The following is a 25,936-nucleotide window of genomic DNA, read 5'->3' as shown; positions in this document are numbered from 1 at the left end:
TTTAAAAATACTGTTATTTTCTTTAATTATACCTCTGAATGAAAACTCTTCGAAAAATTCCAAAGTGTAATTCAGGAAAAGAAATTTGATTAGGTATTAAAATAATGGCATTACTCTCCAAGAGCATAGTTTAATAGTCTAGAAGAACGAATTACTTCAGACAATATTCCATGCATATTGTTCTTGATAACTGAACTTATGATAAGAATCAGACTACACAAATTGTGAAAGTTTGAAGGACACTGTTTTGAGAGCAGAATTTGGAAGTCACATGTCTTTCACATTGTAAAGGAAGCCTTACAAGTGATCCAAGGATAAATCTATTCAGATTTGAAGTCTTTCATTGAACTGTATGCATATAATTTAAAGTTTGAACCTTTGTAGCTGTTTATTCCACCAGCACATCAAAACAAAAATTGCTCAAGGTCAGATTCTGGAATCTGTTCATATTAGGGTTATTTTAAATATTAGGGTTATATTCTGTGATAGTCACTTGTTGCATATATAAACAATTCTCATAATGTTTCATTTTCATTTATGTATTACTGTGCTTACATTAGACAGGGTGCCTTAATGTGTAAAATTATATTTTATGAAATTTTGTACAGTTAGTACATTGACCCTGATACATAGTAGGAAACAATAAATACTCTGCTGTCCTATGAAGAGTTTAAGAAAGCTCAAGTTTGATATTTAAAACTACAAGTGAAATATATAATACTATGAACAAACAATAGGATCATTCCGTATATTCTTTCTACATGTTTGAAAGTTTGTATTGGATTCATAGTTATAATACATTGGGGATCAAGGTCACTGAATTTCAAATCCTGGGGCTGGCAATGCTTGTTTTCCCTCCATTTCTACCCCAAAGCCCTTCCTTACTGATAGAACCTTGATTGGTAATTGGAGATAGAAATACCTAGAGTAATTGTTATGTCTTTCCAGTCTTTCTTTTTAGTAACAATCAAAAATGATCAAATTCTGGACAATAAATGCAAACAGGAACTGTCATGTGTAAATTTTAGAAAGTCTCTGTTTCCCCCTGCTTCTTCCTGTGTGTGTATGCATGGTGCCAGTGTTTGAACTCAGAGCCTCCCTTACTAGGTAGGCCCTTGAGCCTCCATTCAGAAGCCTCCATTCTTTTCCTTTTCCTTCTTATAAATACATTTACTGGAGGCCAGTATCTTCTAGGGTCATTAAGAGGAAGCACATGTAAGTGGAAAATGAGAAGAGAGAAGGAACTTTCTTTGTGTTGCTATATCCTTCTTTGAATTCTGTTCTTGGAAGTTTATTTATGTAGAACAGAAATAACCTGTCATTGTTAGGTGCTGATTTCAGAATTTTTTTTTACTTGTAAGCTAAACCTGAAGGTAGTGATTTCTTTAGAAATGCTTCTCAAGTTACAATGGCTGTACTGCAAGTCTCTTCGCTGCCACCATATACATTGTGTATGTTTTTATTGGAGCATTTGGTCTTTTCATTAGAATGATCTTTATTTATTTATTTATTTATTTTTGCCAGTCCTGGGGCTTGGACTCAGGGCCTGAGCACTGTCCCTGGCTTCTTTTTGCTCAAGGATAGCACTCTGTCACTTGAGCCACAGCGCCACTTCTGGCCGTTTTCTATATATATGTGGTGCTGGGGAATTGAACCAAGGGCCTCATGTATACGAGGCAAGCACTCTTGCCACTAGGTCATATTCCCAGCCCCTAGAATATTAAGCATTTTTGAGGACATGATTTATTGACTCATTGTCATTCATCTTTATCCTTATGCTGTGTGTAAATGGATCAGCACATGTTCAGTGCACATTTACTTATTTGAACACAGAAGATTAATGAGCTAAAGTGCTAACAATTATACTGTTATTTATTCAAATCTAGTAAGTAATGTTGAATTATTTTTGTTACAATCTGAAATGTGACCATAACTCATGCCAAATTTTTTTCTTTATTGGGATCCCTTATCATAATTATACAAAACTGATGAAGAGGACATAACCTTATGAAGAAAATATATGATACCTGTAAAAAATACTTTCTGTTTATAGTTCAGGGGATAGCATTTTAATAATCTTTCCATTGGTTTTAAAAAGGCATTTGGCTTACCGTATGATTGATATAATTTTATAATTAATATATGCCTTATACTTTAGGAAAGGAATCACATATTTTGCTATGTCTTCTTTCCTGAGAAAGCTATTGTCTTGTATAAATTTAATCTGTGACAAGTCATAAAGAGTAGTTGCTACAGACATCATTATGATTTCTTTTCTTTGTAGGTTCTCTCCAACAATAATTGAGTGCTTTGTGCATTGTTCCTGTAGCAAAGCCACCGTTGCTCGTGGTCTTATTCAGTGACTTTACTGATTCCTTATTCTGAAATCAATAGAAGGACTCCTTTGAAAGTTGCTGCAATGTCTGTGTCCAATCTGTCATGGTAAGTGTATTAATTTCTATTCTTAAAGGCAAATAAATGCATACCAACAGCAATATTTTGTGAAGAGCTATTCTGTCCAAACATGGGCAGGAATTGAAATTTAAAAATCCAGTTTGCAGAAATTATTGTCTTATGTCAGGGTGAAGAAAACAATCTAAAATAAAGTGTAAGCCACTTTCAGTGTTGTATCTGGGGACTCTGGAAAGGGTTGAGCTTCACCCTGAATCCCAGTATTCTTTCAGGGTTCCTTCCCTGGGTGGGACTGGAGAGCTGTAAGTGGGATGGGAGGGTGGAATAGATATTTGCTCATTAGCATCTCTTTTCTTTAGGCTTTATATTGCAACAAATCCACATAAATTAAACTGAATAGAACTCAAACATGGGAGAGAATATTTCCTTAGAGATGCATATCTCTAAATTTCCAATGTTCTGAATAATCTGACTTTCAGCTCATGTTTGAATGCTGCTTACAATTTTATAAATAGTAGAAAGATACATTTCTGAAAAATCATTCACTTTTCTATGGCAATGAAGAACAACGCTAGTATGGATGAATTTCAAGACATCTTGAATATATATATATATATATATTCACACATATAAATTTCAATCCATTGAACTTATCTATGTATTATATATATACATCTATATAAGATAATGAGATGTTTATACAAATTCTCAGTATTTCTTATGTGAATGTAGAAAAATCTGGTATTTTTTTCCCATTTACTAAAACCCTATGGATTAAAGGATGTTTTTCCTGATTTGGCTTTGTCCCATAGATTGCTTTTTCGTTTGGTAAGCAATTTCCTTAGAGGAAAAGGGTATAATTATTTGTTTAAGTTTAGAATAGCATATTTCTGAAAGATCTAACGTGAACTTTCTAGAGTACATCCATAGATCCATAGGCTTGGTTGTTAGGACATTAGTTTGAGAAAGAATTTTAAAAAAGTTAAAGGATTAAAATATATTTTTCCAAAAATGATAAAATATTTAAGTTATGAATTATTTCTGCACAATATCTACTTTTTTATTATGAAAATTATTAATTTTTAAGCTTACTTTCTGTAGGTATTATGAATCTTTTTCAACAACTGGAAGATTTTTATCCATTTATTTCATGAAAACATACCCATGACAGATGTGTGTAGGATATTGATCTTAAAAAGGCAATCAGACTGCAGAGAAATAGAAAAGGAAAAGAATTAAGAACAGTGGAGGAGAAGGAGGAATAGACAAGGAGGAATAGGAAGAAGAGGGAATTAAAGCAACATATAGTACACAACGTAATATATCTTATTCACAGAGAAAGGTAATGTCACATTTTTCACAACTGACAATGGTCCTCTGCCTTTGTACCTCTGGTTAGCAGTTACTCTGTTTGATGTGATTTGATTTGAGGTTGTCCAAAATGAACTTGATTACGAGTTAGTAATGTGCCATGTTCCCAGTCCACTGTTTAGCTCAGCAGCTAGAATTTACTAGGTGGTCTTCAAATAGTAGAGATGGAAATGAGTGAAAGTTGCAAATACAGTTATTGAATGGTAATTGCATATTGTTCTAAAAGAAAGTTTTAAACTACAGGAGTAGGGTAGAAAATTCATTTGTCTGAGATTTGTGAAAATTCTTCCTACATCAGAAATTCAAAAGTTATGGACCATGAGGCTTGGGTATTTTTATTCATTAATATCCTTGATTCTCAAAACTGTTTGTTTTATCAGAGTTACTTGTCATATAGCTGTATGATATTTTGTGACTAGATTCTTCCTCTTAACATTTGAGATGTTGTAGTTCTGATAGAGAAGTGGAAAGTAAATCTAAGATACACAAAATAAGCCACTATATCACATAAACCTAGTTCAGAAATCATTAACCTTTTTTTCACTTTAACTTCTGTAATTATTTCATATTTCCTAACATTTTCTAAAAATTTTCTACTTTATAAGTAGGTGTGCATAGAATATTTTCTATTTTCTATAAGAATCCTTATCATAGGCATGTTAATATGAATTATATTCCATGTGTGACCCTGTTTGGAATTCCAAAAGTGAAGACATGAAAAGGCTGGCTGACATTGGAACATAAATTAGTTTAGCAGACTGTTAATGCAAAGTAAGCATAAGGAATGAATGCTTGATTTGTCTTGACCTAAATGTTCCTCTAAATGTCGTGGAAACTCTATGGAAATGCAAATCTACACTATTGCTGATGATCACATAATCACAAGGAGAGTTCAATACTTCCAATGATTGCTCAAATGAATCAGGAGAAGCCACATCTGGCAGCAAGCAGTTTTATGTATTAGTAAGGGGTATGTTTGCCAAGTATCAACATCTGTCCCTCAGGACAGCTTCCTCCTCATACTAGAGCTTATCCTGTCAGTGTTTATGGTTCTAAGTTCGATTTCTGCCATACTCCAGACTTCTGAGCTTATTACCCAAACTTACTTGGATCTGGGAACATGTTGGAATACCCACTATTACACAGTATATAATGTCTAGCCACACCTATGACTTCAGAATTAAACTCTGACCCTTAATGTGTGCATATAAGTGAAAAGCCTACTATGATTCTAAACTGAGTTCCAAGCTAGGAGTTTGGAAAACATATATTGCGATACTTACATTTGTCTACCCAGCTATCCAAACAATGATAATAGCTTTGAAATAAAATTATGGGAATATTATCTTTCTCTACATTCAAAAAGTTTTTTCCTTGTGGCTAGGAATATGACTAGTTGTAGAATGCTTGTCACGTATACAGGAAGCCCTGGGTTTAATTCCTCAGCACCACATATATAGAAAAAGCCAGAAGTGGTGCTGTGGCTCAAGTGATAGAGTGCAAGCCTTGAGCAAAAAGAAGCCCAGGAGCCAGTACAGTGCTCTGGCTCTGAGTCCAAGTCCAAGGATTGGAAATTAAAAAAAAAAGTTTTTTCCTTGTTGTAGTAGTTGTACGTATGTCACTTGAATACATAGCCAAAATAATTGAGCCTTCTTATGCAGAATCACAAAAAGAAGTACTATCTATGGCACTTCTAAGTTTCTAGGAAGCCAAAGTCTCAAACAAAATAAGAGAAGAGTAGGAATTGATTGTAAGAGCTCCACAGGGATAGAAACAAATGTTTCATGAATCTTTCTAGTTAGTAAGTAATTACCAGTGTCAGACAATCATTTAGTTGATGCTTCTTGGGATAGAAACTCAGATGTGTATAGGATCAAATGCAGACATCTATAAGCAGGTGACAAGTTCTGGGATATGATTTTCAGGAGAAATGTTTCTGATAGGAGAGATAATTAATGGGAAATATGGGAAAGCATTAAAAAGTGGCAGAATTTATACCAGTAGCATAAAGAAAGAAATGATGTGAAGGAACGTTTTAAAGGACTTTCAGGGCTTCCCCCCCCCCATCAATGCTTATTTCTTTTATTAGGTAAAATTGTATATATTTTATATGCCTATATTATATTTATAAAACTTAATGAAGGAGTTGATAACCATGTTTGACAAGAAATGTGCGCATCACCTTACTTATGTGACTGCAACCCCTCTGTACAGCACCTTTACAGTAAAATTAAATTTAAGAAGAAAAATATATAATTGTATAACATGCAAGCTAAGTAAATATTATCAAAAGTAGATATTTACATAACATTTGTCATATACAACACCTTTAAAAGATACTTTGCAATATCAATACACACAGCCTTGAGGACCTCTTTTTTGGGGATATAGTATAACAGTGATATATATAGTATGTAATATTTCATGTATTTCCATAGATAGGGAAAATGAGGCCCAGAAAACCAAGTCTACTATCCATTATGATAAAGCCACTAGAGGATTTTACAGATGATAGGAGGCACCTGGCTCTACCAATATCCTGACTCTGAAATCTGAAATCATTATCTTTGCCACGTGTATGTCGGTCTGAGGCAAATGTCCCAAGTTCTCATTCCAGCCAGAATGTTTCCCTTATTTTCCTCTAATAAGAATAGCTTAGGACATTTTGTGGAAAAAAATAATCTGGATCTAAGAACATTGCTAGGCACTAGAATGGTATTGTGGTGAGAAGATAGGTAATGAACCTCCTGATTCCTGGGATGTAGCAATGAAGACATAGATGCCATTAGAAAAGTAGTTGACCTTTATAAAATTCTTTATGTGATCTCCCTAAGCTGTAAAATGGAGTCTTTGTTTCACTTTCTATGATCAAGATCAGATGCTTTCATATTTCTATCATCATACCAAAGAGGCAAAGGAGATAGATATGCACACATTCTTTCAAATGAAATGGATATTCATGTGCCCATCTGCTAGATATCCTCTGCTGCTAGGTCAAATCCTTTCTACTTCACAAGCCCCCACTGGCCACTAAGCTTTCAGTATGTTACCCCCAGTTTTACAGTAAAGGAGAAAAAGTCAAAATTGTTGACAGCTTATTATTGTAGAATAGGAAAGAAAGAGCAAGGTATACATAAAATAAAGGCATTTTTAATTAAAAGTATTTGTGTATATAATTGGGAAAGCTTAGTTGGAGAGATAATGTATAAGTGTATGTTGAATGAGTGACTATTCGGTGTTCTAGGAAGAGGGAGTGTATTTAAGAAGCTAAAAGTTAAGAAAAATAATCTTCAAAGGGTAGTGATAATGAAAATGGTTAGGTTGTGCATTGGTAAAATTGCAGTAGAAAGGAGAAGTTGAATTTAGAGAGAAAAATTAGTAGGGGATTGCCACTTTACATAAGTGCATTATGTTTTAAGATTATGTGTATAAAATATTTAGATATGCACATTAGATACATATGTATACTTAGAGATATGGATATATGTTAGAATATATTTGAGATTTTTTTGGTTTTGAGTTATATATTTTAAAAATAACTTTTGAAAAATTAATAGGAAATGTCTTCAGGAGTTTTTTTTTTTCTTCTGTGTCTACTTCATGTTATTTTCCTTTTAAAAATAAAATAATTAGTAAAATTGAGTATTTTTCTTCTTACATACTTATGCCAACTAGATATAAACACTATCACTGAAGAAAATCATGTGTATGTTTTGGCCTGTCCGTGAATTCATTAAATTGAAGACTGTATGTTCAATCCCACAGTAACTGATTAGCTTGTATCCCTTGCCTGGACAAGCCTACATCTGTAACCTTGATGAGCCTTCTTTCCTGAGCTCAACATTGTAACAGTCACTGAAAGGTTTCATTGATCATCATCAACTCACAGCTACTACTGGGAAAAGTAATAAAATCAGATGCTCTCTCGAGGTTGATGATAGATTCCATATATTATCTTTCTTTTGAGTATAAGTCAAAGAATATAAGTATAGCTTTGATATATATATTTTTTTTCTTGCTATTCCTAGAGGAATTATATTTTACTCTTTTGTGAAAAAATATGGTGAACAGTAGCACCAATTTTTTTCATGGATTGTAAAATCTTTACATAATACTGAATCCGTTCCAAACTATTAGGTAAGGGTTATTAAACACCAGCATTTGGGACATGATAAAATTTTCTGATAAAAATCAGAAAATTATTTATAGGATATTTTAGGCTTTAAAATCATTATGTAGGTTAAGAAATGTTATTTTCAGCATGATCAAATAAAACCAATTGTCAAATTTTAAGAACCACTGGTATAGAAAATTGTTAATGATAATTATCCTAATGCAGATTCTCAATCTTCCTGTTTATTAAACTTTATTTCCTATTTTTTGGTTTTTTGAAGGTTATAAAGATGGTTCAGCTTGATTCAAAATCTATACTAGTTTAAAAAAAATTAAAAGTAGCCAGACCCAAAGAAACATGGACTCTGTGGTCTCCCTTATTAGGAATAATTAGTACAGGTTTAGGCAAGTCATAGCAGAGGATCACAAGAGACCAATAGCTATACCCTTATGAACACATAAGATGATGCTAAGTGAAATGAACTCCATGTTATGGAAACAATTGTTATACCACAGTTGTAACTACTTTCAACGTCCCATCTGTATCTGTAGCTTCTATTATTGATGATGTTCTTGTATCACCTTCCTGTGGTTGTACCTACACTATCTCTGTAACCTTATCTGAGTATATTGGAAACCGTGTATACTGGTATTAGAAGTAGGAAAATGAAAGGGAATACCAAAATTGAGAGACACGAGGTAAAAAAAGACAAACAACTACAAAAGCAATACTTGCAAAACTGTTTGGTGTAAGTGAACTGAACACCTCAGGGGGGGAAAGGGAAAGGGGGAGGAGGGGGGGTATGAGGGACAAGGTAACAAACAGTACAAGAAATGTATCCAATGCCTAAAGTATGAAACTTGTAACCTCTCTGTACATCAGTTTGATAATAAAAATTTGAAAAAATAAAAAATAAAAAAATTAAAAGTATCAGCACTTTCCAACAATTTGGGGTGTTGATTAAAGGAATTCACTTGGAAAATATGATTAATAATATGTAATGGCTAAGTGCAGGTGCCCTATGCCTCTAGTCCTAGCTATTTAAGAGGCTGAGATTGAGGATCATAGTTTGAAACCAGCCTGGGAAGGAAAGTTCATGGGATGCTTATATCCAATTAACCACCCAAAACCTGGAAGCGAGCCATGGCTTAAATGGTAAAACACTAGCCTTAAGAGGAAAAAAAGATATACAAAACGTTTCAGGAATATATTGCTATTAATTTATCATCAATTTAAGGACATTTAGCAATATATCTAAATGCATAATAAAAGTCCAAATATAAAAGAAATTGTGTCTGCCAAAACATTTTTTCTTACATAGAATACTTTTACAGTACATGTGTGAATGTTTTTGTAAATTGTGAAAATTGAGAACAGAAATTGTCCAACTTGAAATTTAGGCTTATTATAACATCTCCTTCCCTACCAGAAACCCGGTTATTTTCAGTAGATAAACACAAAGTGACATTAACCACTGACCTGTCTATTCACTATTCACTGGTTGTTTAATGTGTGTCTACAGTGTTAGTGAGTGAACCATAACAATACAATATCCACCCAAGTACTAATATATATTGTAGAGAAAATGTTAGCATAAAATTACTAGATGCCATTTCTTTTTTTAAAATGTATATTATATGATTATGGCCTTTCTATACATTTTATAGTAAAATATAGTTTATTTCATGGTGCTGATTGTAGACAGAAGTTAATGTGATTTTGAAATGTCTTTACTTAACCAACTAAAAGTTATAAACTCAATGTTGATTTCCATCTCTATACCATCTTCGTGTGTGTGTGTGTGTGTGTGTGTGTGTGTGTGTGTGTGTGTGTGTACCACATTGGGCCACAAAAATCAAGAAGTGTGGAGATTTGGGTATGCTTGCAATTATTTCAACCTACCTCCAATCCAAACTTAATGTCAGCTGTATATGATCCTCATTACAGAAGAAATCAGTCATTGATATCTGCCACTTTTGTTTGTTGCTTTTGGTTAGTAGATTCAGTGCATTTAAACAGCTTTGACCAAATCTAATCACATGGAATGGGAAAAATTGTCTTATAAACATGTAAATACTAACCCATTGGAGTTTGCTTTGGTTAGACATATGTAAATTACTGCCCAAATAAGATGTGGCTAATTCATTCTTCTTCCTGTGGACACTTTTCACTTGCTATCTAGGAAGCATATTTACAGACTAACAATTACTTTTTTCCTGCCATTTCATGCTCATAGTTAACACTTAATGAATTTTTCTTCTTTTAAAAATAATTATGTTTTCTTTATTGGGTATCAATAAAGTTTTCCTATGAGTGATTTGAACATAACCAAAATTAGTTAACTACTCAATAAATACTATCTTACTGTTTCTAAGTATTAAATTTTTCATAATAACTAGACTTGAACCTTTGGCTTGTGTTTTACTGCCTCAGATTCTGCAAAGTCAAATGTTTTCACATTCACATTTAAGGAGATTACATAAATTCTATTGGCTAGTTGAAAATGTTAGTTATAAACATGATGCTAAACTCAACTGAATGTTGCTTAGTCAGTGATCTATCTTAGTTTAGATAAAACAGTACAGAATTTTAGCAGCTTTGATGCTAAGTAGACAGAATAGCCTTAGAGAACATGAGCAGCAGCAACAGCAGACAGAAATAATTTCTGTTTTCTGGTAATTTCCCAAAGGGCTCAGTACACTAAGCCTCACCATTTCCTGTGCAAGCCTATGGTAGAGAGCTGAGATTCTGAGACATTCTCCATCCTTTTGGCTGAGAAATTTCATGTAGGAGTGATACGATTGCTCCAGATGGTTTTTCAACTTTATGCACTCTAGCTTAGTAGATTCCTGCTGTAATCGAAAATTAGTTCTACTCCAACATTTGACAAAAAAAAATTAGATTAGGTGAGCTACTCGTTGCTGTTAGATTACTGATACAAATTACTTTTGTAAGATGACAAAAGAAATTGAAATTCAAACTAAGTGATGTCCCTGGGTGCATTTTCATTTAGACAATTTCCCTAAGGTTTTTATAGTATCATAAAATCATATTTAGATACAGAATTTAAATAGAATTAGACTCACTGGAGTTTTGACGATCATTTTCAATCCATTATGCTCCTTTTAGTGTTTTTATGAAAAACTTGCTAGATCTTTGAGGTGACTATAAAGCAGCTGTGCTGAGAATATTTTAATGCATCGATTAATCTTCTTGCGTTTTGAAGGCATTTGCTATGTTTATTACTTCTAGTTTCTCATGAAATGACGAAGAGGAAGTAATTTTCATGAAGGAAAAATATCTCGGATATCCTTCATATTTTTTCCAATTTAAATTTAAGCCGTTCGGATAATAATGCAAATAGTGGAAAGTGTTTATTTTATTTGAAATGGTATAAATGTTATTGATTGAAGCCAATAATTAATTGATGGCTTTGATCAACTCATGTATGAGGAGATATGTGGAACTTATTTTCTCAGCTAATCTGTGCACTTAGACATCTAACCACTAGTTTAGAGATAAGTCATCTTTCCTAATCTTAGCACCCTCACTCAAACAATGTTTTGTATTCATAAATGGCTGGATATTCACCAGAGCCCTCCATCTGCTTTTCAGGCAAGCATTGAAATGCAGAATGCCTATAGAGTACAGGCTTGAGATTTGGGACCTTCAGTCAGCCAGTAGGACATGGAGTGATTTGGCTGCTATAGTGTTACCCTATCTATTCCAGTAGACATTTGTCACTCGTCACAGAAGTTTTGTAGATACATTTCCAGCTATGGCTTACTAGAGATAAGGCAAAACATTTTCCGATATTTCAGAAAATGCCACAATCTTATTCTCCTTCTGAGTTTTTACCTCTACCCTTTGGACAAATTTCACATGTTTCTATTCTTCCCTTTGTGTAACCTTTTTTATTTCTGAACCTTAGCTTTTACTTATCCTCATAAATTATTACCCACCATTGATGGGGCATTTGCCTCAAATTGTAGAACTTTTTTGAAAAGTTGTTATATTAGACTTTCAAGGAAGGATTCTTACTCTACTCTGTCTCAAGTAAAGACAGGATACTCTACTTTGTCTCAAATAAAGACATACTATTGGAGGAGAAACTCTGGCAGAACTGAGGACAGGTGTCTGGGCCATATATAGTGAAGCCCTCCCCACTGCAGGAGCAGGAACACAGCCATGTGTTAAGGCTGCTGACTGTTGTACCACTGGGCTTCCCAGACTACATGTGGTTTAGCAACTGGAGGTCCACTAGGTACAATGATGGCCTAGTCACTGCCATCTTGTATTCCTCTTCCCCACCAGAGAGCTAGACTTCATTGATTTTTTTTCTTTTTTTTCTTGGTATCAATTAGATTCACAGATGTCTAACTTTTTTTTTCCTTTTTTCTTTTTTGCCAGTCCTGGGCCTTGGACTCAGGGCCTGAGCACTGTCCCTGGCTTCTCTTTGCTCAAGGCTAGCACTCTGCCACTTGAGCCACAGCGCCACTTCAGGCCGTTTTGTATATATGTGGTGCTGGGGGTTCAAACCCAGGCCTTCGTGTATATGAGGCAAGCACTCTTGCCACGAGGCCATATTCCCAGCCCCAGATGTCTAACTTTCTTTGTGACCTTTCAATTCTACTTCTCCTATGGCCTAAGTCCTGTTTAATTATTTAATACTGTGGAGTTGACTCACTCGGTTCACTATTGCTTCTTTCTTATACAATATTTTTATCTATTGAGCAGTCCTTTTGGTATGACAGTTCCAGTATGTCATATGGAACATGTGACAGGAATGTAGTTCTTAATCTAGCATAAACTAATGTCATCTAAAATAATGGCAAAGGTTTTCCCCAAAACCTACTTCATGTAGAGTTTTATGAATCAGATGCAGCAGTCAGTATTTGGTGGAATCTTCCAGGCACAAAATTATTTCTCTTGATTTGAAATTTATGGCATGATTGCCAAAAATAATGACTTTGGGCATAATTGATATGCTAAAGATATTTTGGGTAATAATAACCAATGTTTTCAGCTCCTTTTTTTTTTAAACAGGAAGAGAATGTTGTCAGCATGTATAATCAGGCTTTCCTCCCAGTTTTTGTGGCACCTAGTTGACAGGAACATTGGAGGAATGTTTTCTTGTAAACAAGTGAAAAAACAAGTCTCATTTCTTTTTTATTTTTTTGGCCAGTCCTGGGCCTTGGACTCAGGGCCTGAGCACTGTCCCTGGCTTCTTCCCGCTCAAGGCTAGCACTCCGCCACTTGAGCCACAGCGCCGCTTCTGGCCGTTTTTCTGTATATGTGGTGCTGGGGAATTGAACCTAGGGCTTCATGTATCCGAGGCAGGCACTCGTGCCACTAGGCTATATCCCCAGCCCCCAAGTCTCATTTCTTGATGTCTACATCATTTGAAGAGGAATTTGAATTGCTGGATACTATTCTAGCTCACTCTGGTTTAAATGTTTGTTTGTTTGTTTGTTTCTGGTCCTGAGGCTTGAACTCAGAGCCTGGGAGCTATCCTTGAGCCTCTTTCTGCTCAAGGCTAGTGCTCTACTACTTACAGAGTCACTTCCGGCTTTTTCAGTTTATGTGGTACTAAGGAATCGAACCCAGGGCTCAAGCATGCTAGGCAAGCACTCTACCACTAAGCCACATTCAGAACCCCAGTGTTTATGTTTTTAATGTAAGAGTTTTATTAAGTTAGAATTCATGGACAAAACTCATCTATTTAAAATGTCAAATTTAATAGCTTTTAATATATTCACAAGTTTTGTGGTCAGTACCACAATCAATTCCAGAATATTTTCATTATCCTTCAAAGAAATTCCTTACATATTAGCAATCCAATGTGCTATCCTCCTACCCATTTTTTTACACCTACCCCACTTTTCTTCCCCTCTACTCAGTGCTGTGCAAACTTGAATCTATTTTTCTTCTCTGAGTTTGCCTATTCTGGACATAATTTACAAGTGACTTTCTATATAGTCTTTTCTTCCTAGCTTCTTTTGCATATTACATTGTGTATAAATAAAGGAGAAGAGCATAGTAACTAAGTAAAATCCTTAATAAAGAAGAAAGAAGAAGGGCCTCAGATTGGAAAACTGTGGGCATATTTGAGTCAATGGAAAGAGAAGGATCACCTGAATAGAAAGGAGAACAAAGGAACCAGACCTCAGTATGTAGTCTGGGAAAGAACAGAGAATTCAAGGACTCGGTTACATGATATCAGCAGAAATAATAGTCCTAGCTCTCAATCCTGACCTAATGATATGTACTTGTGTTCAAGTCACTTTTTCTTAGATACTGTTTTTTTTTTTTTTTTTTTTTTTGGCCAGTCCTGGGCCTCGGACTCAGGGCCTGAGCACTGTCCCTGGCTTCTTCCCGCTCAAGGCTAGCACTCTGCCACTTGAGCCACAGCGCCGCTTCTGGCCGTTTTCTGTATATGTGGTGCTGGGGAATCGAACCTAGGGCCTCATGTATCCGAGGCAGGCACTCTTGCCACTAGGCTATATCCCCAGCCCCTAGATACTGTTTTTTAAAAATAAAATTACAAGATCAAAATGAAATATAAAGTTTTTTGGCTGTGTTTGTGGATCTTTATTTCAAACCTGTAGTTGGATTTTCTTTTTCCCAATCAAATCCCTCAGATAAAAAGTCATAATTCTTTATTCTGATTTATGAAAGCTGTAATATTCCATGTCTTCTTTTCTTATTGCTTATTTTTCCAAGTGAGCATAAATTCTTGTAACTGAAACACTGATAATCTGTCTTTCACGACTGTGGATTTCTTTATACATAACTCTAACATTGATATATATCATGGGCTGCCCCAGTTGCATACCTTCTGAGTGCTGGGTTTGCTCTTGTTAAGCCTTGCCTTTCTTGCCATGGGTGAACTGTAATTAATATTACTGAACTACCATCCTACGACCCAGCTCAGGCATCTTAGTAGTTGCAAATTGTTCTACCCAAGCCTGTGAAATAGTCTTTTGTTTTGTTAGTAGTTTGGAGGTTGTCTTAGAGGGAGCAAGGGGGCTGTAGGAATACTTTCTGTATAGGTATGGGACTGGTTTGTGTAATATTACCCTAATAACGTTTATACCTATCCTAGGAGTTGGGAATTACTGCTTGATAATCTAAGGCTAATACAGGTTAAATAACTTACCCAAAGAAGTTACTGAAAATGATCCAAATCTGTGACAACATTCAAATCTTAGCCTGTAATGCCCTCTCTGTGCACACGCGTGTGTGTGTGTGTGTGTGTGTGTGTGTGTGTAACACAGGGCTTACAAGGAAAGAAGAACTTAATTAATACTTTAATTTTTTCCTCCTGGAAGCCTAGAAGGAAAGAGAGTAGAGAGATTTAAAGGATAAAAGAAAGGAAAGATTGATAACTGTATCTCTGGAGAGCTTGTTCATTTTATTACAAGTTGTCTGTTTTAATGGAAATCGTGTTTTCCCATTGCTTATAATAAATGATTATAAAAGCAGTTGTCATCCCTTGAGTTTCTTTTAGAATGAGGCAAGGACATTGTTGATCAGTATTTTAATTAGGCTGTAGCCTGTCTTTACATTTCCTACGTAAAACTTCCATGCATTTTATGTAGTTAATAGCTTTGGTTTCTGTACATGTGCATTTACTTCCTGTTCCTGCAATAGGTTATGCTGCATTAATTTTGAAATGTATTGTAATTGATGTTTTATCCTCTAGGCAGCTACAAGATTGCATTAAAATGAAGCACTGCTTATATGTGTCCTGTCATTACATCACTTGAAATATTGCCTCCTGAAGAAAGTGATGCAATGGTAACAAACGAGTCTATTGGGGTTATCCTTTTTTGGTTTGATAAAGGCAAAGAAGTTAGCCATTACTTTCCTGTATGGAGATTAGAGGCTCAACGGTACTGAGTACATATTTTTGACCAAAAGATAAAGAGATGACCCAGATTGAAACTCAGATTTCACATTAACCTGTAGCCTGGTGGGAAAGCCTCATGAAAATGTATTTTCAATGCCATGCTATAAGAATTCATTGTAATTAAGACTGTTAACTGAACAGTTAAGCAATCTGAATTATTAGTCCTGTGCACATATATGTATGTATATATATATACATATCTATGTCATCTATCACCCACAAAAACTATAGAATGAGAGATACTTGGCATAAAGATCTAAGAATATTATTAGTCCTTAAGGTCCATATATAGCTGACATGTAGATGAGCTTTTATACTTGTTGAAGCAGGTGTCATTATTTGGATCATGCAGGATGAAAAAAGTATAACAGGAGATGAGAATTCATCTGCCTCCCCTGATATTTAAATCATAGGGAGAGTGCAGTGCTCACTTCTATATACCATATTAGAGAAGAAACTGGCAAAGTGAAGCTTGTCTGTAAGAAATAATATATATAGAATTGAATCCCAGGAAAGTGTTTGAATTTAAAATGTTTCATTCACTTTTTTTTTTTGTCTGAAATTCTTTGGGGTTGAACCCCTTTTTCTTTCTTTTTTTTTTTTTTTGTCCAGTCCTGGGGCTTGGACTCAGGGCCTGAGCACTGTCCCTGGCTTCTTCTTCTTCTTTTTTTTTTTTTTTTTTTTGGCCAGTCCTGGGGCTTGGACTCAGGGCCTGAGCACTGTCCCTGGCTTCTTTTTGCTCAAGGCTAGCACTCTGCCGCTTGAGCCACAGCGTCACTTCTGGCCATTTTCTGTATATGTGGTGCTGGGGAATCGAACCCAGGGCCTCATGTATATGAGGCAGGCACTCTTGCCACTAGGCCATATCCCCAGCCCCCCTGGCTTCTTCTTGCTCAAGGCTAGCACTCTACGACTTGAGCCACAGTGCCACTTCTGGCCATTTTCTGTATATGTGGTGCTGGGGAATCAAACCCAGGGCCTCATGTATACCAGGCAAGCACTCTTGCCACTAGGCCATATCCCCAGCCCCCTGTTTCATTCACTTTAAGAACAACTGGAGTTTGTGAAGATGCTGAGATCATTAATGGTCACGAATATGTATTACATCTCATTTAAAGTTTTGCTCCATTTACTGCTATATGAATACCTTCTATACACTTGATAAATACTAAAATAGGCACAGTGTGAATACTGCATTTTTTCTGAGATCACATCCGCATGAAGATGGAGAACCCAACCTGTCTGTGGCCTTCATGTTGGTGTCATGCTACATCACATGTAAACCACCGAAGTACTTGACATCTCTGTCTCAGGACTTCAGTGCCTTGTATGAGGATAGCAATTGAATTCATGGAAAGTCAGGATGAAGAATTAACCATTGTTTAACATTTCCTTCAATATAAAGTTGTGTATGAAAAAATGTCTAGTAAGTCTAAATGCTAAAAGGAAAAAAAATCCAGGAAGAACTATTTAAGGTTATTTCACAAATTGAGGCAGGCTCTTTTCGATGGTCTGTTCGTAATTGAGTTTCTTTTATTATTGCGAGGGAAATTTTTAGTCTTCTAGGTATTAAGAGAGGGGGGAAGCTTTTTTGTTGCTTTGCTGTCCTTCAGTGTTTGACTAGAGACAATATTAAAGGCTGTTTTGTTACTAGAAAGAGGGCTGGACTCCATGTATTTTTTCAGAGGGAAATAGAAGTTTAACACAATTTAAAACTCCTGGGGTTGTACTACATAAATTCTTCAAAGATGAAAGGTATCCCAAAATTTTTCATTACTTTACTTTGCTTAGGGTGGCAGTTATAGCCTGTGACTAATACTTAATCTGAGACAGGTTAGTGACTGTTCCTTTTGATCCTTGAATAACAACATTAGAAAAGCAAACTGGAAAAAAATAGAAAGTGTTATGCAAATATAGTATGGTCCATTTGTTGCAATTCATATAAACTGACTTTTGGTAATATTACAGACAGATCTCAGATTATCTGACATATTGTTTTGAAAACCATGTTTTCCTTTAGCATATAATAGATTATTTATGTGCTATATAATAATATGTGTTAGAGGAAATTATAGTTTAAAACATTATAAGTGGTCATGTTGTAACTAGCAGAGTTCAAAACACATTATATTTTAATGCACTTCATCTTCAAATGAACTTGGGGAGTTAGGAATCATGAATATTTCTTCCACATGGAATCTCATTGTCTAGTGTGTTTTCGTTTTCTAGGGAGAAGAAAACTTGCTCCCTGTGTGGTGAGTGGGGGCGGGGCAGATTCTGCAGGTTGGCTCCCTTGATTCTGCTCTACTTCCAATGTAGATCATCTTCCTGTGCTCCAAAGGCTAGAAGCGCAAGAGGTTCCCCTTCCACTACATTGTTACCCAGGCTTTAGACTCTATTAGGCAGATCAGTCAAGTAAGCCTAGGAGTGGAACATATGATTCTGGCATTACAGGCACATATTGTAGGGTTTTCCTGTAGGACATTGTTGGCTTGTGAATGAGAGCTACTATTTCTCTTCAAGATAAATCAGATGCATTCCCTGAAAACAAGTTTCCTGAGCAAGGCAGAGAGCTTCAAACTTATTAATGGTTTACCTGGAGGTCTCTCTAACTTGCTGTCCTTCCAGTACTGCAAAGTGGGCTTAAGAGGCTCATTGCACATTGAAAATTCACTAATTTTTAAGCTGTGTAGTTCCTTCCTACATTTGTTTAAGTCAATTTTACCACAAAACTTGTCTCTTCCATACTTGAGTTAATTATCTCGCAGGAAGCATTATATTCTGGAGAGATAAGATTTCACTTGCAAAAATCAGTAAATCCTACATTGAACAATAATAAAGCCCAATCAGGGAAGGAAATAGGATTTAAATAAACATAGCTTTGATGTGAATACACTGGATTCTGGAGAAGCAGTAATGGGATCAGAATTCTTTCATACTTCCTTTGCTTTTATGTATCCTGCTCATTCCTGCTCCTCAAATCAAGGAACATTTTGGACACTGGTTATTTCTGGGGCCCTTAGAGGAAGGTGGATAGATTGGGGTAAGGTAGGAGGCATTTCTAGAGAGGAACTAGTGCTAAGAAGGGTGAATGTTTTTGAGAGAGGGAGTTTTTCAATTTTAGCTGAGACCAAAGGTAGTGCAGAGATAAGATTGTAGAGAGGAAAAGAGGAAAATCTAAGAGAGTCTTCCAATACTTGTGTTTGGGAGCAGACGTAAAAATAGACTGTTCAGAGATTAATTTGGGATTTATAAGTTAGACAACAGGATCTAGAAAGAGATAAAAGGATGAATAGTTATGGAACCATCGCAGTTATCTAGCAATAAGGGAACACTTGAAATGTAAAATTCAAACTGTAAAGGATAGAGTTAGCAAACCAGGGTGGGTCTGTGTTAAGATAAAGTTAAGGAAGCAAGGAGAAAAGTTGAAAAAAAGCCATCAGTGCTATGCCTGAGCAATATAGATAAGAATGAAGACTAACAGAGCTATTGGTTTGGATATTAGCAATTCTTGGAGCATAAGTTCAAATATAACTTCAGTGTAAGAGAAGAGAGAAAATACAGACTATAAGCTACTCACACAGATCACCCATTCTTCTTAATTGCTGGTTAATGAAAGTTTGGAAATGCACCAAATCCCCAAAGCTGCGCACAACTCCACAGCCACTCGCTTTTGCCCTTTTGTACAACAACTACATCTTCCAGATTTCCTTACAGGGAACCTCATGCTACTGTTCTCATGACTCTGGAGAAAAAAGCCATTCTTTTGAGATTATTGGGTATTTTTCTGAAGTTATTGATCTAGCTTTTTACTTGTGCTTTTATTTTACTTATAAATCTTTATAAAAGTGACACCATGTAGGCGTTGGAATACTTCACTCCTAATAGAAGGCCCCTTGGGTCATAAACAGAGTCCAAAATAACTTTTTTTCCTTCCCCTCATGGGAAATTTTAAGTATTAGGGAATAAAACCCCTTCAAATCTAGGTCTCTGTCTCTCTTAGAATTTAATTTGAAGTGGATTATTGGAGAACACATGCTATAGACCAGGCAAACAAGTGCACTCAATTTTCCAAGTAATGAGATTGTGCAGAATATGTTCATTATGATCCAACACTTGAGCACTATGCATCAGATCCAAACTAAGCTGATGACTTGGGAGCTCTAAATCCACTTATAATAACACCTTGTTTATCTCAAGATAATGTATTTTGCAACATTATCCATCCCAGAACATATTAGGAACAGGAATCAAGGTTTAAATGTTCTCAGATTCTAAAATAGATCTAGCAAAGCTCATTGTCTGAAGTCCATGTTCTTTCCTTGGTTTAACCACTCAGGCAAACATTACTGTTATTGTAGCTCCGTGTGGCTTCTCAGACCATACCGAATTAAAAGCAACAAATTGCGTGGGAACAAAAAGTTGGCAGTGGAAAATTAGTTTATCAGGAAGTAAAGCTTTGAGAGTATGTGAAGATAAATATCATTATTATTTTCCAAGTCTTGGGACAAAAATCATTTTAGGACCCTAGTATAATGAACACTTGGCTAACTTTTAGCAAGTACTGGAAAAATTATATTCCCACCTATACAATTGAGTTAGTCTTTCAATACCTGCCATCCTTACTCTTGGCCTAACACTGGTGATGTGCCATCTGACCCGAAGGCTTCCTGGGAGCTGAACTTCTGTAAGTTGACTATCAATAACACAACACTTAAGAAATGCTACATGGACCTTGCATTCCTGGACCTTGAAGTTGGTAGGTTTGTGTTTTGAGTACTTGAGTAATAAGTTATCTTAGAAAATTTAAATATTCTTTGTGCCTTAGAAGACATCTTCATTGCCCAACAAAATCCAGCTGCTGGCTCCTACTTCAGAAGAGATTCTTCCTGAAATAGACTTCAAGCTCAGGGGTAGACAAATTCAACCCCGAAGTCCCTATGCAAGGGAAGGGTGAGAGTGATTATAGGGTGGCCCTTTAGAGATTCAGAAATGATATTTATTAGTAATCATTTAATATTTTATTCTGCATCGGTTTCTTTCAAAGTTAATATCAAAAGAACAATTTTGGAAGTTGCTAGCATTGCTAAGTATTTGTAGACATTTAAAAAAGAATATAGACTATGTACTTTCAGGTCTCTGTTTCCTTGCTTTTTAGTGCATTTTTTAATTTATTGTCAAAGTGAAGTGCAGAGGAGTTACAGTTTCATACATAGGGTAGTGAGTACATTTCTTACCTTCATAACTTGTTACCTCCTCCCTCATTTTCTCCCACTTCTCCTTCCCCCATTTCTCTATCCCCACCACGAATTGTACAGTTTTATAAGTATTGCTGTTTCATTGGTTTGTCTTTTTATCCTTTGTCTCTGAGTTTTGGTATTCCCTTTCTCTTCCCTAGTTTCAATACACGTATATACAATATCCAGGGTACTAAATATCCAGTGATATCAGGGGTAAAAACATGGGAAAGAAATATGAAAAAAAAAGGGGGGTATGGTTTCACCTGGCATGTTGAAAATAATAACAATGATATGCCACTTGTTTCGATAACTTGAAGTTCATTTTGCTTGGCATCATCTTATGTGTTCATATGGGCATAGCTATTAAGCTATTGTGATTGTCTAATAGGACAAGCCTAGATGTGTACTAATTATTCCCAATGAGAGAAACCGTAGAGTTCATGTTTCTTTGGGTCTGGCTCATTTCACTTAGTATGATTTTTTTCCAAGAAGCACTATATGTGATAGCTAAAATAATGCACTTACAAAATAGATAATTTTAACAGAAACATCTGAAGAATCTACAATGGAGAAATAGGCACAGATGCATCCTGTTCCTTGGCACAGGTACGGAGATGTGGGGTGAGCTTAGCTGGGGATGCCCACAAAGAACATCCAGCTTCAGCAACTGGTTCCTTGCTTAAGCATGGCATGCAAAGCAGAGCAATGGAGACTAGAAGACTAAGACTGAGATGTCAGTAAGATTATATTGTTCTGGAGGCTAGGACAGAATCTTCCTCTAACCTCTTTTCCTTGATTCTCCTGGCTTGCTGACAGTCCTTAGTATTCTGGGGCCTGGAGATTAATAACCTCATCTCTGTCTTCACTACCAGAGTGTAGCCCTCCTGTGCACTTGTCTATTTAGATTCCATCTTTTTATTATATGTGACCCTAGTCATGTTAGCTTATGTCCCTAATGACTCACTTTAACACGGTTACAGGGGTCGAGGTCCTATTTTTAAATAAAGTCTATTTTCTCCAAGTTTCCTTCACTGAGGAAAACATAGGACATGGTCACTGAGATATGGTCTAGTCTGACAGTAATTACATTTCTGTGATATTGATTGTTCTCTAACGTGGCTGCACAATGGAGTTGTCTGGAAAGTCTTCAGGAAATACAGGTATATAACCTCCCCAAAGAGATTCAGATTTCATTAGTATGGAATACAGTCTGGGCATCGTAGTTTTTGATAGCATTTCTCCAAAAAGATGGCAGTAATGTGCAGCAAGATTGAGAGTTTGTCTTGCAAGGCACATACATTGAACCAAGGAGCAAGAAGGAGCAGATTTGTGAGTGTATTCTGCTTGGGGCAAGGAGTGGGGCCCTAGAAGGTCAGTGATGACAGCCCTTTTGTCTTTTTTGACTGACTAGGTGGAAAAGTAATTAACCTCTTTCCCCCTTTTGTGCATGTTATGCCTAAGTATGCAGGATTAGTAAGGCAAGCTAAATTAAATTTAGTGGCCAGATGCCTTCTGTAACTTGACTGTCTTGGAGATCTCCTTTTCCCTTGTTGGCTTGGGTTAAATAGGTTTTCAGAAGCTGAATCTATTTATCCCCTCTTGCCTAGAATGAGTCACTTGGCATTAATTCATCAGGCTATGGGGACTGGGCGCATCCTTGAGGTCATATGGGCATTTGAGAGTTTAAACATGATAACCACCATTTTTCCCCTACTGATGAATCAGTGCTTCACTGATTCTTTTTGTTCTCTTGAAAATCGTCCTTTCAGGCTGGGAATATGGCCTAGAGGCAAGAGTGCCTGCCTTGTATACATGAAGCCCTGGGTTCTATATAGAAATAGCCAGAAGTGGCACTGTGGCTCAAGTGGTAGAGTGCTAGCCTTGAGCAAAAAGAAGCCAGGGTCAGTGCTCAGGCCCTGAGTTCAAGTCCCAGGATGGGCCAAAAATAAAAAGGACGTGGAAAATAGAAAATACTGTGACACAGCTGTAACAATAACAATTCTAGCATTTTGTCATTATTAAATTTGGCTTCCAGTTGTTTATCTTTCTAGGAAGAAATGGGAATGGATTGTTATTGTGAATTTGGGTTTTGTAATCCAATGTTATATACTGTTCTCAATATACCATTTTAAAACTCAATACAAAAATGCTACCATATTCAGATTGTCAGAATGAATGCACATCGTTTGAAATAGACTTCACTAGCCTAAAAGAAGTCTCTTTGAAGTATAAGAGACTTGGATTGCTATTGAATACCCTTTTTTCACCAAAATAACCCAGAGTCATACTGGGAATTAGAAGGCCCTGTGTAATTCCAACTTGAGACTACACACTCTAGTATAGGGAAGGGTTATTACTCTCTGTGTTCTACAAATGATAAATTGAATAACAAAGAAGTCAAGTAAATTACTTAAGGTCAAACAGTGATGTTAGTAGCACATTCAGGTTTGGACTCAAACAGTGTGACCCTATATTGTGGTGGTGCACACCTGTAATCCCAGCACTTTGGAGGTTGAGTCAGGAAGATTGAGAGTGCAAATTGTAGACTAGTGTGAGCTACTCTACAGGACTGTCTCAACGTGAAAAAAAAAATCCCAAACTGAAAAACAGATTATAAATTCTTCTGCTAAGATTGTTTGTGGAAAATCTCAATACATTTTTTTCATATTTTAAATCTCTTTTGAACTAATCAAAGAAAATTCACCCCCATTCACTGCTGTATAACAGTGACATGTTTTGTTTACCTAGTTACCTAACAAATAATCTGTTTTTCTCTTTCAAAAATTACTTTTGTGCTGAAACAGGTTTCTATGATCACCCTTTCAACTATTTTACATGTCCTAATAAAATATGAAAGTCAAATATTTATTCTGTGTATCTTAGCAGTTGCATTTATTGCCCTTTATGATAATGGTCATTTAGTTTTATCCTCTTTCAGTGTGTTTCTACATCATTGAAATCTGCATGTTCTGTTTTCCCGAGTGTACTCAGATTCTTTAAACTGGTGTTCTGTTCTTTAGATCCCCCAAAAAATATGCAACATAGATGCTCAGGGTACTTTTTTATTTAAGAAAAGTCTCTGGGAGTAAATAAGGGAAGTTAATTTTAATGACAGAAAATCATGTCCATATAAACAAAAAACACATACACTTTCTGCGTATTTACAACAGAGCATTCAGTGTCAACGCCATTTTGTTTTATTAGGCTGGCTCTGTATCTATTTACTGAAAAACACTCCCCAAAATAATACAATAGAATTAATATTTTTGGACTGGAAAACTCCCAATATCTTTTTTTTCCAAATTTTTATTATCAAACTGATGTACAGAGAGTTTACAGTTTCATACGTTAGGCATTGGATACATTTCTTGTACTGTTTGTTACCTTGTCCCTCATACCCCCCTCCCAATATCTTTTCTAGTCTTGCCAAAATATTCCTGTCAACTGTTTTCTTCTTTTTCCAAGAATATTAAAAACCATTTTAAACATTTATTTTTTAATTAACATGAATTTGTCTTGAGTTATTATTTATACCCAGATTTGACAAATTATTTAGTGATTGAAATACTGAGTTACAACATCCAATTGTAGTTAGAAAAATAAATAGGCTTTGAATTTGTGACATTACAAAATGAAATGTCTGTAATAATGAAAGTCCCATTCTGAATCACACTTGGAAACAGAGTAATTATGACATACAAATAAAACATGTCTAAATAAATCCTACTTCCATTTAATAGATCATGACAGATGGATGCAAATAGATACATGTTTGAAGAATTAAATGATTTCTTTGGGCCAGTCCTGGGACTTGAACTTTATCCATCCAACCGTCCATCCATCCATCTATCCATCTATCACCTTTGATCTCTCTATCACAGTAGATAGACACACTTATAGATATGCAGGCCAATTTCTTTTTTTGTTGTTTTTTTTTCTTATTTATTGTCAAAGTGATGTACAGAGAGGTTACAGTTTCATATGGTAGGCCTTGGGTACATTTCTTGAGGAGGTAACAACCAATTTCTAAGTCAGTGAAACTATTTGCTTTTCAAGTCCAAAGAAGTACTTTAACCAAACAATAGACTGAATTTATATTGAAGAAATCCATCCTATATATTCATATGTAATTAACTCTTAAAACCAGAGTATTCCAAAATTAATCTGTTATTTCTCCTAAGAAATATTTAATCACTTGTGTGTTCTATATGGTTTGGAGGACTTACTTGAGACCCTCCTCTTCTGTATCTTATGCATGATCTTGCTCTGTCTGGCCTTGCTGTTTGGTTTTGCCTTTGTGTGAATACTTAGGGGACCGTTTGTATTCATGAACATAAGAATGGCTGTTATGTCAGGACTTTTATAGCATAAATGACATAATTATTTTTAAATGCATATTAGAATTCAATTCATTTTTGAGTCAAGATTTGTTATGTCATGCACATCCCTGTTTTCTAATTCATATGCATGTGTATAAACTACATTTTAAAAGTGTATCTACATAAAAACTGATGCAGTGTTTTATATTTGCTTCAATTGTCTTCAGGGTTTCCAATATGTGGAAGCAACCAAGATATTTTTTGGTGGATGAATAGATTAAAAAGTAGCACATATAGACTGTGAAATACTACTAACAAAAAAAATGGAAAGAAGGGAGGTAAGGATTGAGGAAGGGAGTGAAAGAAGGTAGAAGGGAGGGAGGAACTATAACACTATGAGCATCCATTGAAGAACTAAGTGGAATATACCAATCTGAAAAAAACACACATGCTATATGATTCCAAATACATGATATTCTGGAATATCTAGATACAGAGTGGATATAAATTGGAGGGATTTGAAGTATTTTAGGGTCCTGAAATTACTTTGTATGGCACTATAGAGGTA

The 25,936-nt window shown here is 35.6% G+C and overlaps 1 protein-coding gene across 2 annotated transcripts in view; it reads left to right on the top strand.

Moving 5' to 3' along the window:
* Positions 1-2,317: 2,317 nt before the first annotated feature.
* The window catches only part of Oxr1 (oxidation resistance 1), a 274,194-nt gene continuing 250,575 nt past the window's right edge, over positions 2,318-25,936 (top strand). Inside the window, exon 1 of one of the 2 annotated variants that reach the window (XM_048358825.1) lies at positions 2,318-2,442. In XM_048358825.1, coding sequence (XP_048214782.1) covers positions 2,420-2,442 — 23 coding nt within the window. In that variant the 5' untranslated portion in view covers positions 2,318-2,419. The remainder of the gene's footprint in view (positions 2,443-25,936) is intronic. The other variant, XM_048358828.1, reaches the window with a different exon arrangement.

The sequence above is a fragment of the Perognathus longimembris genome, chromosome 12, assembly GCF_023159225.1.
Source record: "Perognathus longimembris pacificus isolate PPM17 chromosome 12, ASM2315922v1, whole genome shotgun sequence".
In the NCBI taxonomy this organism is placed as follows: domain Eukaryota; kingdom Metazoa; phylum Chordata; class Mammalia; order Rodentia; family Heteromyidae; genus Perognathus; species Perognathus longimembris.
The sequence above is the reverse complement of the archived record's forward strand: the minus strand, read 5'-3'. Positions and strand labels throughout refer to the sequence as shown.